This window comes from Dinoponera quadriceps, unplaced genomic scaffold (genome assembly GCF_001313825.1).
Source record: "Dinoponera quadriceps isolate SergipeBrazil2010 unplaced genomic scaffold, ASM131382v1 scaffold3736, whole genome shotgun sequence".
Classification (NCBI taxonomy): domain Eukaryota; kingdom Metazoa; phylum Arthropoda; class Insecta; order Hymenoptera; family Formicidae; genus Dinoponera; species Dinoponera quadriceps.
Window position 1 is genome coordinate 523,987 of NW_014557750.1, and position 16,285 is coordinate 540,271.

At 35.5% G+C, this 16,285-nt stretch overlaps 1 protein-coding gene across 1 annotated transcript in view; it reads left to right on the forward strand.

The window, feature by feature from the left end:
* LOC106749440 (tubulin polyglutamylase TTLL13-like) overlaps window positions 1-16,285 on the forward strand; it is a 28,114-nt gene that overhangs the window by 3,736 nt on the left and 8,093 nt on the right. The window contains exons 2-16 of the mRNA XM_014628883.1: window positions 1,038-1,258; window positions 3,876-4,088; window positions 4,295-4,520; window positions 4,890-4,957; window positions 5,306-5,423; window positions 5,507-5,608; window positions 5,836-5,948; window positions 8,317-8,528; window positions 8,925-9,009; window positions 9,108-9,398; window positions 10,625-10,781; window positions 11,802-11,902; window positions 13,319-13,447; window positions 14,312-14,537; window positions 15,219-15,388. Coding sequence (XP_014484369.1) covers window positions 1,074-1,258; window positions 3,876-4,088; window positions 4,295-4,520; window positions 4,890-4,957; window positions 5,306-5,423; window positions 5,507-5,608; window positions 5,836-5,948; window positions 8,317-8,528; window positions 8,925-9,009; window positions 9,108-9,398; window positions 10,625-10,781; window positions 11,802-11,902; window positions 13,319-13,447; window positions 14,312-14,537; window positions 15,219-15,388 — 2,396 coding nt within the window. The 5' untranslated portion in view covers window positions 1,038-1,073. The remainder of the gene's footprint in view (window positions 1-1,037; window positions 1,259-3,875; window positions 4,089-4,294; window positions 4,521-4,889; window positions 4,958-5,305; window positions 5,424-5,506; window positions 5,609-5,835; window positions 5,949-8,316; window positions 8,529-8,924; window positions 9,010-9,107; window positions 9,399-10,624; window positions 10,782-11,801; window positions 11,903-13,318; window positions 13,448-14,311; window positions 14,538-15,218; window positions 15,389-16,285) is intronic.

A 16,285-nucleotide genomic window follows, 5' to 3' on the forward strand; every position in this document is an offset into this window, starting at 1 on the left:
CGAATTTTTGGATCTTCGCATATTATCTTTTTATTACGGAGAAAATTGTAGTAAAAATTATTACAAAAATTTGTAATACCGGAGAATATCAGAATTATTATCGAAATTATTATGTATGTTGTGTTTTCAGTGATATATATACATAATATACATCACTAAGGATTACAATACACAACATAATTTCAGTCTGGTATGGTTCAGCATAACAAAATTTTGTGGTAATTTCTACTACAATATTTTCTCCGTGTAACGAACAACTCGGTGAATTTTAATCATGACAAAATTAATTCCGAACAACTGTGAGGAGGATTAACAAATTCATTAATATCAAATGACATTAAATAACATATATTAATAAACATCATGAAATAAATGCGGGAAAATTGAGGATCATTCACGATTTAATTTAATCTTTACTTTTCTCCTCGATTCCGCTTCTGATAAAAATAAAAAAGAAAGAAAGAGGGGAGAGGGAGTGCGTCGTTCAAAATAGGAATAAAACTGAGACTGGTTTCACAGAAAAAAGAAATTAGCTATCCATATAATACAACTGAAATTTAGTTACCAGACCTAACTTTTGGCTGTGGGAGCTAAAAACTAGATACAGGGACAAAAAGAATTAGCTGAGTTAACTAAATTTCAGTTGTATTATGTGGACAGCTCATTTTTATCTGCGTGAGCTAATTTTTAGTTATGGGAGCTAGTTTTTAACTATAGGAGCTACTTTTTTTACATGTTATGAGAGCAACTATTTAGCATCGGAATCTAAAAGTATATTAAGCGCCATAACGGCTTTAACATTTTCGAGGCTTAATGATAATAGAATTTTTCGGTCACACGCAATGAATTGACATATTCGTGCATTATGACTATTGATTATTCCGTAAATCGGCAAGGATGCTCCAAGGTAGCACGAATATGTCGATTCATTGTATGTGATTGAAAAATTCCATTGTCAGTAGACCTATTAAGGTTATTATGGCGCTTAGTGTACAGCGAAACTGCTCTCCGAGGCTGTACCGTATTAATCCCCATAGAAAAGAGACGGCCGTGAAAATCGACAAGAGAGAGAGATGCGCGTAGCGGTTGTCGGCGCCGGTGTAATAGGAGTAACGAGCGCGCTCGCGGTGAAAAGCGCTTTTCCGAGCTATAACGTGAAGATCTTCGCCGACGCGTTTTCACCTGACACCACCGGCGATGGGAGCGCCGGTCTGTGGAGTCCTTTTCTTCTCTGTGACACGCCTGCCGAGGATATATAGTGAGTACATCTCTTTTGTGTCCTTCCCTAACAGAAAGAAAAAAGAGAAGAGAAACGTATCGTGACTACCTGAGATCGCTCGTTGTCAGGAAAACGAACCGGGAATCTCGCGGGGAAGATTGTCGAGCACTCTTCTCTTCTCGTTATTTTCGCGCGAATATAACACGAGCGATAACATGCAAAACGCATCTTTAATGTTTAATCAACGTCGCGACCCAATTAATATCCGAATATCCTCACATCGTGTAGCATTCCTGAATCGAAATTTTGGTCCTACATTAAGTTTACTTAGTTCTATATTAAGTATTTAGTCTTTTTTAAATAAAAAAAATAGAAACAACTTCCTATTTGTAGCATTAAAAGGAGCACCTTTGATACTATCTGGGTAGAAATTAATCAAAGCGTACTTCAAATGTAGTGGCCCTAGATAGGCATGCCCCAAAATAGGTCTGCCTTTATAGGACCTAAATATAGCCTAGAAAGGCAAACTTTAAATGGAATTTCGTGAATAGCTCCTGAATAAGCATCGATGGATGCCCTTAACAAAGCCTATGGCTCACAGGTCCCAGTCATGACTTAATAAAAAAATTAATTGTCAATTTTAACATTTTTTGTATGTCTCAGAATCCATTCTAAATTTTATGTTAAAATAACATATTCGTCGCGTGTTATTTCTTAATATACTGAAAATTTTAATTAGACTTTAATTATTTTGACACAAATACATTTTGTTTTACATTTATATATGTTGTTTCAACTTAAAATATGATGTTAGAATAACACAAGGAATAGTTTAAAAAAATAGACATAGTAAAGAAGTAGTTAAATAATAACTTGTAAAAAATATAGCTGGAACATATCTGTGTAATGTGAATAAAATAAATGTTACATTTTAATTTATAAAAAATTTTTTTTTTTCTCATGTTATAGATTGTCTCGACATAGCCTCGATCTTGCGTTCTTCCTATTGTTACATACAGGGTGTCCTAAAATAGTCGGACAATTTTTTTTTAATTACGCCGGCTAAAATAAAGATAGAAATACATATTTTAGCTCAAATGAAGGTTTATTGAGTGAGGTTATTGACTATAATACAACATTATTTAAATGGCGCCCTTCAACAACGACGCGTTCGCGAAGTCGATCGACGAAGTTTTTTAACACTTTCTTCAACATAGATATAGATATCACAGCTATTTTCTCCTCAATTCGACACTTCAGGTCATTAATGGTTCGTGGTTTCGTCGTGTAAATTCGTGATTTTAAATAACCCCATAGGAAAAAATCAGGAACCATTAAATCTGGCGAGCAAAGTGGCTGATTGAAGTTGGTACCGCGGGAGGTAAGTCTTGTGTCAAACGCTTTGCGCGATAATATGAAGATTTAAATTGCTGGCATACGGCGATTTTATACGGATGAAAGTGCAAGTCCTTCTGCAGAATGCGGAAGGTTGTTTCGACTGAAATATTACATCTAGGCCTGTTTTCGCAGAGAATGCTTAGGAGAACGCTATATAGCACAGATGCACGAATACGTTCAATATTTTCCGGCATTTTTGCAATTTTCGACCGACTAGAAGAGCGTTTGTTACTTGCATAGGCTGTTTTCCGAAAATTTTGAAGCTATCTCTTTATCGCGGCCTGGCTTAGTACAGGTTTTGAAGGAGTATTAAGTTTTTTTGCGAAACGTTGCACGTTTTGCACGTTGAACGTCGAGTTTCGAGTTTCGACGCGTAAACATTCGTACTTCTGCGGACCACACTTCTATTGTTATTGACAATAAAAGGTATCAAAAGCTCGTACCTTAATCTATAAATTAAGCACATGAGCACATATATATCTCATCAGAGGACAGCATAATTCAAAAAAGAAAACTGTCCGACCATTTTGGGACACCCTGTCTAGTCCTATGCTTACCTACCTAACTACGTTACGCAGCGCTACTTATATTTCTTTTATGTTATATATAAATGAAATTAACTTAAATTATTCCCAATAGAAATATTTTAGTTAATTTGACTACTTCATATGTGAAAGTTTATGACCTTATTTGAAGATTCACTTTAACTTACCGTTAATGTGAAAATAATAAAAAAAAAAATCTCTTAAAATAATTATGTTAAAATAACTCCAAATAATGTTTCATTTTTAAACACACAAAAATGTTAAATTACTAAATTGACATAAAATTAATACATGAAAACATCACGAAAATAATGTAACATATGAGCTGTGTGTTAATTTGACATTGAAATTTTAGTCAAAAGTCGATAATACAAGAAAATTTTAACATTGGATGAAATATTTTTTTACTGTATAGTCAGATGGATTTACAAAACTAGCTTTAAATTGTACGAACGTTATATTTCTGTGTAAAGCCTAGATAGAAGTGAGGAAAAATTATGTCTTTTTAGCGCTCGTTTCAAATTTCTACCCGGATATAAAGGGAATTTAGTCATCCCGGGGAGAAATTTTAAATTTTACATTAAGTCTTCAAATAGAGAAAACGTAAATAGTTTTCTATTTGTAGCATCAAAAGAGCACAATAGAAGACCTTTGAAGATTTAACGTAAAACTGAATAGACTTAATATAGAATTAAAATTTCAACTCGAATTAGCCGATGGGCCGGCTGCACTCATCGTTGGTTCGAGCAATTATGGAAGGACGGATTATCGTTGGATAACGGTGTCTGTCTAATGCCAGTGACTCGCGTTCTAAGCGACCAGGAATATGATACCGATCAGGTATGGGCCAAACACGCCTACGGCGCCCAGAAACTCAGTGGCGAGCAATTACGTCGTCTGAACGAGGAGCACAAATCTAATTACAAGTACGTTCTCGTCAACTTCGGAGAACTGTAAACTGAAGATCTCTTTCGCTTCTATAGAAATGCTCTGTCTGTCTAACGTTCGTGATACGCTTTGAAATTGAATTATTATTGCAACTATTTACCCGAATAAATCGCCTCATTACCATCTTAATTATTACTTATATTTCTTGCCGGTCGTATTTAAAATGTCAAACTGACGGTTTCAGGACAGGTTGGCATTTTCTAACGTACACTGCCGAGCCGGTTCTGCTGTTACCGTGGCTCATGAAAAAGTTCAGTATTCTCGGCGGAAAGACGGAGAGTAAGAACGTGAAAGCGTTGCACGAGTTGGCCGAGAAAGGGTACGATTTGATAATAAATTGCAGCGGGCTCGGTGCACGAGAACTCGTTGCGGATAAAACGGTGACACCTATCAGAGGTCAGGTATACAAGGTAATCGACCGTCCAATTTGCAGCGTATCTCTTTCTTTCTTCTGTCCAGATCCAAGTAATCGCTCGCGAAAGTTATGGTTGCAATTATGAACTCGCGTTTCAACGCGAATGTGGAAGTATTGCAAATTTAAGTATCGATCATTTCACTCAAAAAAATATTTACCAAAATACTATTTAAAGATTCAATTCAAAAACATTTTTTAGCTAAAAGCTGTTCAGCTAAAAGCTTTCAGCTAAAAGCTTTTCAGCTAAAAACTCTTCTTCTTGACAATACGATAAACCTATTTTTTTCTTTTCTAACATATCATCATTTGACATCGTCTTATTTACACGCGAGCAGAGCAATTAACGTGGGGAAATCTGTTTAAGGTAAAGGCACCTTGGACGAAGCACTGTTTACTGGTGGACGACGACGAGACCTATTATATTATACCTAAGTAAAGCGAACGCTAATAACGTACATTTACGTATACTATATACTAAAAGAAAAAAAATGCTACATTTAAATAAATATTGGAGTAATTATTTTACTTGTATTAAGTAAATATTACTTGAACGTAGCATTTTCTTTTTTCAGTGTGCTATATTCGATAATAAATATTTTAATAATAATATATAATATATATTATATAATATTTATACTTAATCCAAATAAAATAATTACTCCAATATATATATCTTACAACTCCAATATGTATTTCAACTATTTATTTGAATATATCATATTTTTATCTTTCAGTGCACTATGTCAACGATCTCGCTTATTTTAATTTCTCTATCCGCAGCGTCGAGGACGTCGTGCTGGGGGGCACGCATCAAGAAAACGACTACGATTGCACCGTTCGTGAAGAGGACTCGGAGCGCATTCACGCTGGATGCTGCCGCGTGATGCCGTCTTTAAAGGTCTGCGGTACACTCGACATAAATGAATCCCCCGAGTTTGCTGAGCGACGTAAATCACGACTCAATCATAATTCCCGTTGCAGGCGGCTCAGATAAGTCGCGCGTGGGTGGGCCTTCGACCAGGACGACCGCGTGTTCGTCTGGAATGCGAAAACCTCCGTGCGCCCACGGGAAAGGAGTTCAAGGTAAATCGCCAGAAAATATTGCACTCAAAGCCGAAACGTCCGTTGCATGCATGCATGCGAGGCGAGACGAGTTCTCGTCTAACAGCAACGACGGCGACGTGAATCGTCGCGTTTCGCGTCTCCCTCGCGAGCGTAATACACATGAAATCATCAATACAATACAGTCGCCGTATTCGCCTCGCTCGTGCTACAATAACGCTCGCTTGTTTCGTGCCTTTATACTTCAGGTGATACACAATTACGGCCACGGTGGAAGTGGCGTGACGCTATGCTGGGGGTGTGCCGTGGACGTCGTGGAAATGATAAGGAACTTGAAAGTACCCGAATTAAACTCCAAACTGTAACTCCAGGGACAGAGCGAATAAACTTTTTATCCTTCGTAAATTTTTACCCGCATAGTCGCTTCCAACCTTCTTTCAAGCCTTTCCTTCCCCCGCCGCGTCGCGCGCAGTCGAGAGAGTCGTGTCGTTGAATATTATTTCCAGTGGATCCAGCTTTGTGCGCTCTTTTAATTGTCGGTTGAAATTTTCAGGCCGGAATTAAATTTGCGTCGAGACCTTGTTCCATATCTCGTAACGAGCGAGGCACTCGGACTCGCATTTGCAACGGAGCCCATCGCCCGTCCGTTTCGCGCTCCGCCTCTACTTATTTTCAAACACTTGATCGATATCTCGCGGCAATTTTTACCTCGAGTCCCTGGTTTGCCGCGCTTCGCGTAACGACGGACGAAAAGTCAACATAATTAAACGTCAAGAAACAAGCGTGAGAGCGCGTGCGAGCGAGCGTTCAATCTGCCGCGCAGCAGCAACCTATTTAAAGTTTCGTGTCGTGATTACTTCCGTAACTATACAGTTTCGAAATATGCTCGTCGGGCTGTAATTAAAGCACCAAACCGAACTACCGAGATATTTTACGTGTAGACTGTGCCGCAGTAGTCGCGTCAAGCCAGATGTCGTCGTCGCGACGCGTGCTCCCAGCCCAGTCGCAGCGCCGATCTTTATCGGTTTCGTCTATTTTCCCCAGCGAGAGCGGCAGTTAGTGCCTTATCGTCGTCGAGATTAAACGGGAATATCGCGAATATCGACAGGTATGCAGACTATACCGGTAACATCGACCGAATGTCTCGTGTTTTGGAAAATTTCGAGTCGATTTCCGCTCAAAGAAATCCTCACGACAAACCGTTCTTAATCTTTTTCTCCCTTTTTAACGTTCTAACACATTCTACCGCAATCTATTTTATATATTTTATATTACTTTTCTTACATTCAACGTTTTTCATATGTAAGCGCGCGAATATTAAATAAATAATAAATGACGATATGTAAGCGCGCGAATAATAAATAAATAATAAAGGACGATGGGTAAAATGGGCCTATTTTAGCTTCCGGAGTAGTAAGTAAAAACGATATCTTTTATTGTTTTTAAGTTGCTGAATTTGATTCTGACCTTTAAACAATTTGTCGAGAAAGTATTAAAATCAGCATATGAAACTATTAAACATCTAATACCGTAAATTATTATTGTTGACATGTTTTACGAATGTATCCATTTATGTTTTCTTGCTAGTAGAAAACATGGTAATGTTCTCATCTTTGATAGTTCATCTTCAAATCAGTCCACGCTCGTGCACTCTGTACAGTAGAACCTCTTTACAGTCATACTCTCGGGACCAAAATGAGACAATTAATTTTGTTTCAACGTTTTATTTTTTTCTTTCTTATGCATATATTCTTCTTTACACAATATATAAATTTCTATCCATTAAAAGTACTTTACTATTGTAATATTTTACTATTAAAAGTTATAAAATCTACACAAGAAATATTTTTAAGCACTAAAATCCATTTTAATCGAATGGAACCTTCTTCATTTATTCATTTACGTTACTCACATATCGGTCAATTTTTACTTAATATTGTTTTTTTTTTTAATTTTACACCTTTATTAACATATTATTCTCATAATAGCTTCTTATATATACATATATATTTGATAGCTTCATATACGGATTTTAATACTTTCCTAACAAATTAAATTCTTTTAAAGGTCAAGATCAAATTCAGCAATTTAAAAATGATAAAAAAACATGCCGTTTTTACTTGCTGCTCTGGAGACCAAAATCGGCTCATTTTATTCATCGTTCTTTGTAAAATTTCAAATTATTACATACACGTAAATATTGTATATGTGAAATTTAAATTATTGCCGACGTAATGATGTATTATCATCATTGAAATATATCAAGTACAACTTAATGTTATACATTAATTTAAATATTGCCAACTCCTACAAACAGCTTTTCGGAATGCTCAAAAAGTTGAAAGTGGAGAGCTTGAATATGGCAGATGGTAAACGGTGAGAGATCCGTGGCGAACTTTCGGAGATTACTGTTACAAAAATCTGTCGATGTTTAAGCGGGAAGAGAAAATAAAAACATTACCAATTCGCGCGAACGACTAAGGAAGATGACATGTGATTTATCGTGTCTTGCCGGGCAAATGTAAATTAGAAAAAGATTAAATTCAGGCTAAATTTGACATGCGGGACTTGATTGGCGTCGTCTTTGTTGTCATAATTGCACGTGCGCCATGTGACAGCACGATTAAAAGAATCAAATAATGGAAAGCACCGATCATGATCATCGTTCAACGCAGTGATAACTATTACACGTCAGCGATATCGTGCGGATCTAAATACGATAGTTTCAGAAGCGAAGGTGCGACAGACGACGAAAGTGTCAGCGAGTCCGATACCAGTTTCGCGGAGCGATCCCGTGAATCCGCATTTCCAAATTGGAATTCTATCGTTCCCGACGACTCCTCTCACATCTCATCGCGCATAAACGACAGGATAGGTGTGATCAAGCATGATCCCGAAAATTGTAAATGGAAGGTTACAATGGACAAAAGCGAAAACACAGGTATGTCCTCATTTGATACTAAATCTGATAGAACTGATAAAGAAAGTAAATAAATTTTAAAGCTATATTATATATATATATATANTATATATATATATATATACTACTTTACTTATTCTACTTTACTTATGCAATGTTTATTATATCCAAAGAAGTATACGAAATGTTCAAATACCTCGTAGCCCCGGTCTACATGAATTGCTACTACACACATCTTGTCTCTCTCTACGTCTATCAACACGGTTTCGATTCCATGCTTCGTCCAGTACTACGTATCGATGGTTGATGCAATTTTTTAGAATGACTTTGCATAACATGATAAGAAAATTCGGACGGGGAAATTGTTTTTGTCATATCTAAGTGATCATTACATGAATCAAGAGTTTTTCAAAATAGAGCCGTTGTATGAGGAGAGCAACACGAAGCGGTGTAAGGGCGACACGGTGGAAACTTTGCGGATGACGAAGAAGAGGAAGCGCAGGTACGTTGTCAATGTCACTGTACAAAATCAATTCGCGACGTTTCGCGACGTTCGTTCGCCTGTGAGCCAAGAGACTGAAGCTACTGATTGCAAAGCAGATTCTTGACCATCTGCACGAGCAGCTGCAAATATGACGTGGTTAGACGTGTGGCCGCGCAGTTCGGGATGAAGGAGGTCACAGAGGACAGCAGCTGGGACCTCTATTGGACCGATTTGAGTATCAGCATAGAGCGCACCAAGGATATGAAGAGGTTCCAGAGAGTCAATCATTTCCCCGGCATGACGGAGATATGTAGGAAGGATCTGCTCGCTCGTAACCTCAATCGCATGCTCAAACTGTTCCCGCGGGACTATAACTTCTTTCCGAAGACCTGGTGCTTCCCTGCGGAGTAAGAGATTTATTCGTTTCGATAGTATTAACACCGATTTTACACCGGGAGAGACGTTTAATTAACGCTGTCAATGTTCTGGTTAACGAAAACGAGTTTTTCCGCGTTTCAAATTCATCGGGATGAAAGATGGTCGAAAAAAATTTCGCGCGATCACCTCGTTCGTCGGATGCTTGCTATCGTCACGATCGTATTATTTAATAATTTGTTTGTTTATTATTCAAATAATAAGTCATTTTTATTATTATATACTTTATTATTATGATATATTAATTTATTTATTTATTCAATAAATAACTTTTTCTATATTTATTCATTAAATAAATTTAAATTTATATTTCAATATTATTTAAATATTAAATATTTACATCACAAAAGTTTTGCTAAGATATTCCTTATTTTTTTCTCCACTCGACTTTATACTCAATTTTAGTATCAGATTAAAATATTCGTCAACCTGATTACAAATATATATATATATATATATGTCTTAACGTGTAGTCATTTACCCTGTTCCAGAGAAAATGTGCTCCAAAGTTTCAATCCCAACAAATGAAATAATCACCATCTGTCAGGGTTGAAATCTTTGGAGCCCATTCTCTCTGCAATGGTAAATCGCTTAATTATCTTAAGACATATATAGTAATCAGCTTGGTAAGTACTTTGATAATCTGATAGTAATCTGATACGAAATGTAATCTAATACGAAAATTGGATACAAAATTGAGAGGAAAAAAATAGGAAACATTGTCTACGGACGTTTGGCCGAACTCTTTAATTTATTTATTAAATAATTAAATAAATAAATTCTTTAAATAATGTACCTTTGTCGCGATTGTTCTTTCAAAGAAAGGAAGAAATATGCCTCGGGCGACCTAATTTTGAAGATCTAACTTATCGATATCCGTGTATATTTAATTAAGATAGCGATAATTACAGACGGCGCGGTAAAACATCGTATTGCGATTCCTCCAGCCGGTCTCACATGTCGTGATAAAGAACACATGCGCGGCTGTGGCCGATCAAACGATCGGCGGCGCTCTTATCAATTTTAGAAGCGCGAGACTCACGTTCTGTTTTACTTCTTCGAATGGCCGGTCTCAGATTACGAGTCGTAAATTCCGAGGGGTCGCCGTTACCGGCGATAAAAAGTAATCGATACCGTGCGAAGCGGCGATGTGAGAGGCATTTAAGCGGATCTCGGAAACTCATATTTTGGATTTCAGTTACGGTGACGCGATGACTTATGCTAAGTCGCGTAGATCAAGAACTTTCATCATCAAACCGGACACAGGCTGCCAAGGACGAGGTATCTACCTAACGAGGCACCTGAAGGATATCAAACCCAGCGAGCGCTTGATCTGTCAAATATACATCGCACGGGTATGGAGACACGTTATTATTTCTTTCCGCGGTATACATAAAAATTATAATTCATAAACTAAAATTTTATACTTGTATAATGAATTTTTCCCTGGAATTTTGCGTAACCTAATTATAAGTAAGCCTGATTGCGTAAGTTTTCCAATTAGAAAAAGACAAAAAAGAAATAAATTTCGTTTCCACGATTCTAAAGTCCCTATTTCCTCGTTGCACTCATCTTGATTAATGACTTCAGAAACGAGAAAACGTATATCCCGAATCCAGGCGGAAATATGTTGAAGTAAAAAGATTTTTCCATAAAATGATACTTGCAACTGAGTATATATTTGCAAAATATCATGAAAATTTCCTCTTTTTTTACTTTAGTAATAAATAAATATTTATAAAATTAACATGGCAAAATCATGAGAAAAGATACTAAAAATGAAGTTTGCATCTCACGTTAATTTACGGTTATTTATTGAATGTTAAAGCAAAAAGAAAGTTTTTAGAATATTTTATAAATGTGCTCAATTGAACGCAAGTGTCATTTTACAGATATATCCTTTTATTTCAACGTATTTCGCAAGAATTTTAGACGTATGTTTTTTTCGTTTTGACGTCATCAAACAAAACGACTGCAGTAAGGAGCCAGAAACCTAAAAGATGTGTGTGCACCTAGCAAACGAGCAACGAACAAACAATGGACACAATGTATAATGTATAACTGCGCACGAATTTTCTTCAAAATCGTCTGATAAACCATTTTATGAATAAATTTGCCCGAAGAGTCCCGTTCGAATTTATTATGATATATACGCATTTTTTTAATATGACAAAAGTTTTCATTCGCTATTCGTTCGTTATTCATTCGTTAGGTATATACGTATCTTACGATACGCTGAAATCGTGTTAGACTAGTTCGGTTTACTTTCTTTCCAACATACACCTGTATGTGTACCGTAATGTAATTAAGAACATCGCAGTTGCAGAGCAAAGCAAGCATAATGCATAAAGTACTTTTTCTTATCGCATCCTTAGCCCTTCTTAATAGACGGATACAAATTTGATCTACGTATTTACGCACTAATCACGTCATGTGATCCTCTCAGGATCTACGTTTACAACGAAGGACTCGCCAGGTGAGAGGGTGTATGCACTCGCAATACTCGATTACGAAATAGAAATCATCTAACAAGTAGATATTTTTTTGTTACAAGCGAATCTCTCTGATCGTCACGCATACGTTTTAACACGTTGACTGCCGGATTTATTTCCATTTCCATTGTACTAACGTCTAACGGATGATTAACATGTTGAGTGCTGCATGAGCTATCAGTGGCTCACGTTGAACTCTCTTCAGGCCGCATAACGCATATATTTTACGTTACTTCTTCTTCATAATAATGAATTCTATAGTCTTATAAATATTATATTTATATATAATATTCTCTTTCTCTTCATAATGATTTTGTAGTTTTGTAAATATTTTAAGATATATCTTACAATAACATGTGGTAAAGTGGGCCATCAGTGGCCCACGCGGCATAAATGGAAAGTCATGTGAAATTGGCGCGGCTCTTAACATGTTAAAGTAAAGATGCAGTAATTACACAAAATGTACTAAAATCAAGTAAAGTCAAGTATAATTACCTGCTTTTCTGCCTTTTAAGTGAAATAATATTTTTATCAATTTAAATAGCTATATATTTAATAGCAATATATTTTAATAGCTTCTGGTAAATGCTTATTTGAACGCAGTAATATCTTATTTAGCAAATGAATTACTGAATATAAGTGTAAAATAGTTCCAAATTTGATAGAGCATTTACCAGAATTATATGTAATAATGTTTTTCTCCATTGAAGAAATCTAGTGGTTTTAAATTTAGATTTTTCTGTCCAGTAAACATTTTTTTGAAAAATAAATCCTAATAGTGTCAATATTATGAATTTATTACTTGTTGCAACTTTTAACATAAACAAGTAAATATCTACTTATACGAAGGAAATATCATATTGTATATAGTAGATTATATTTCTATTTTTTAGTAAATATTTTCCAAGGAATATTGGGATCAATCATTTTACTTGGGCCAAGTAAATATTACTTAAACAGTAGCACTATTTTTTCAATGTAAATATAATTCAGAGTACATATCTCTTACCTAGTTTCATTAGCTCTTTATTGTCCGTACAGTCTATTTTATAGATGAGATTAGTTATATTTCATATGCAACTTAACACGAGACGTGGTAACATCACAGTGCCAATCACTGATGACCCTCATAGGTCACGGCATTCAACGTGTTAATTATCACGACTCAATCACTGCGGATTTCCAAGTTTCGTGCACGTCTACGCATTGTCGATTGGATTTGCTTTTCGAGATTATAGCTAAATTCGTCTTGCACGCTTTCGTGCTGAAAATATCGTTCTATCTTCTTTTAGCATGTAATAAAAAATAAAGATAGAATGACGCTTTCAGCACGAAAGCGTGCAAGACGAACCATATGCACGACGCACCTGCTGGGAGTGCGAAGAACGTTGCATTTTTAGATTCGCGACGAGCAAATACAAAGAACCGACCGGTCACAATACCACCAATATGTTCATGCACCTGACGAATTACGCTATCAACAAGCATAGCCGAATGTACATCATCGACGACCAGATCGGCAGTAAAAGGTTCGCACTTGAAACCCCCGTACTCGAGTCGAAATTTTAACGTTACTTTGATATTTTTAACCCTTTGATTGCGTATGATGGTTATATTCGTCTTAAAAAAGTACTTTCTGTTGCGCACGCCGTATATTTCCGTTGTTCTTCATTTATGTACAACAGATATATACGGTGCACCGCGGCGGAACAGCGGGCGCAAAGTCAACATAAATGTTACATATTATTTACCCTCTTTGTGTTTTATTAAATCTTGTGAACATAATACCCTACTTTGCTTTAAATAAGCTTCTTCAGTGTCACACGATGGAATCTCGTGTCGCACATTGCGAATGTTTTTTGTCTAGTGCACCCAGTTGAAAGATTTGCGACTATTTAGAAGACCTATAAATTAGAGCAAACTTATTTTGACGATACTGACGTTTGTTAATTTCTCTATCGAATCTTTAATTCAACAGATTTAATTTTAATTCCTCCTTGGCTAACCTATTTTGACGCTAAAATAGAAAAGATAAAAATTTCAGATATCATCATAGTCAAAGCAAAAAAAGTGATATTTTTAGGATTGAAATTGAGACTATTTTGCTATCTTAGCCACTGCTGTGTTGTAGAATTAAATATTTAATATAGGGTCAAAATTTCGACTCGGCTAGAATTAATAATTTATATAATGTCCGTTTCTACCATCATGGTTTAAATGTAATCAACGAATTAACTTAACGAAATTGGTCAATCGCATTGATCAATTCAGCTAATTGACCAATGCGATGTGTCAACTCGATTCCATCTAGTTGATTACATTTAAACCATGATTGAAACGGGCGTGAGATAAATGAGTCAAGGACGGAATGGAATATGAATTGCGTTTTACAGGAAGATTTCGGTGTTAAACAAGTGGCTGAGAACGCAAGACGTCGACGTGGATGAATTATGGGGCAAGATCGATGAGATCATAATTAAAACCGCGCTCGCTGCGTATCCCGTGTTAAAGCACAGTTATCACGCGTGCTTCCCTACGCATGACAAGACGTCCGCGTGCTTCGAACTTCTAGGATTTGACATTCTGATCGATTGGAAGCTCAAGCCTTACCTTCTTGAGGTAGGTCTTTGAAAATATATATATTAACTCTTGATATACCCAGTTGTAGAATTAATTAAATTAGAGGACTAATTTATTTCATTTAAAAATGCAAGTAAATTTTTACTTTGTTTCTGGGAGATCTCTAAGAAAGAATAAAAGTATCATGAAATATCAATCTATACAAATAAATATTGACTGGTTTAATAAGTTCGTGCAAATTTTAACAAAAAGCTGATATTTTTTTTGTAATTGGATATAACTTGATTCAATATATATTGTAATGTATTGATCGTTTTTTTGATAACAGTCCATCGAAAAAAAACAAAAAATTTATGTTCGATTATTGACATAAGTTGGCATGATAAATTTTTCGTAAAAATCTGAATAAACTTATCGAGAAATCAACTCAATATAACTGCTAAAAAGGAAAGTTGAAACTCAACATTACGTTCGATGGACACTGATGATATAGAAGAAGTAGAAAAGTTAAAAAGAAAAGTGTATCGTTAAATGTCCTGTGTATTTTTACGGAGCGTTGTAAAAATGATATATTAAACGCATTATGAATTATTATAAAGTGAACTATCATAAATTATCATATCCTAGCAAGTATAATAAGTTCTAAGGAGAATTAGGAAAAAAGTTTCGATAAAAAATAACTGTTTTTCGTTTGAAAAATGATCGATAAATTCATCACAGGTGAATCACTCACCAAGCTTTCATACAGACGCTCAACTAGATAAGGATGTGAAAGAGGGGCTGCTGATGGACACTTTTGATATATTAAATCTGCAACAATATGATAAGAAGAAGATAATAGAGGAGGACAGGAAGCGAATTAGGGAGCGACTTCTTCAGGGTATAAATGGGTAGGATTATAAATAAATCGAGCATCGAGGAACCACGATGATTTATACTTGCACGATTAATTTCTCGCCACATGCGAGTTCTGAGTACCTATTTTGATTAATCAATTTCTACTAATCTCTTGTGCAGAATTTATAAATAGAAAATATCAATGTATAGATTAATCGTAAAAAATGTTGCTGAAATCACAAAATGATTTATATGGTTCTTGGTATTGTAAGTCATACAAATTATAAAAAATGGTATCAGAGTTTTTAAGAAAATTTCAAGCAACTCAGCTTTATGACGCACCACTTTACGTAACCAAAAGAATAAAAAGACGCAATTTTTAATACAGATTATACTATACACTGGGAAGTTGCATCGCATCTAATTTATTCTCCAGATCTTGCCCCATCAGATTTTTACCTGTTTCGGTCGTTACATCATTTAATTAATGCATATTTTAAAATAATAGAAGATATTCGAAAATTTATCGACGATTTTATTGATTCAAAATTGCCAAGTTATTCTGTCGCGATGGTCCAGTTGGTAATAACGGAAATTATTATTTCGATAATTAAAATCATATACTTTCTATTGATAAATAAATTCTTTTTTTGATAACAAAAGCAGCGAATTAATTTACAGAAATACTGAAAAGAATAATGCTAGAATCAAGTAAACGTAATTAACTGTTTTTCAGTCTCTTAACCCTTTGTATGGCACATATTTTCTAACTGATGGATTTCTGTGAAATCTTGCAATTCTAGTTGTTTCAGTCACTGATTACAAATCTAAAGTCACATTTCAAAAATTTAAAATGGAAGAATCAATTTGGCTGCCATATAGAGATAAATTAGTGTAAGGATGGATTCCACGAAATTGCACTTTCAGTTTTTAACTTTTTAATAGAAAGA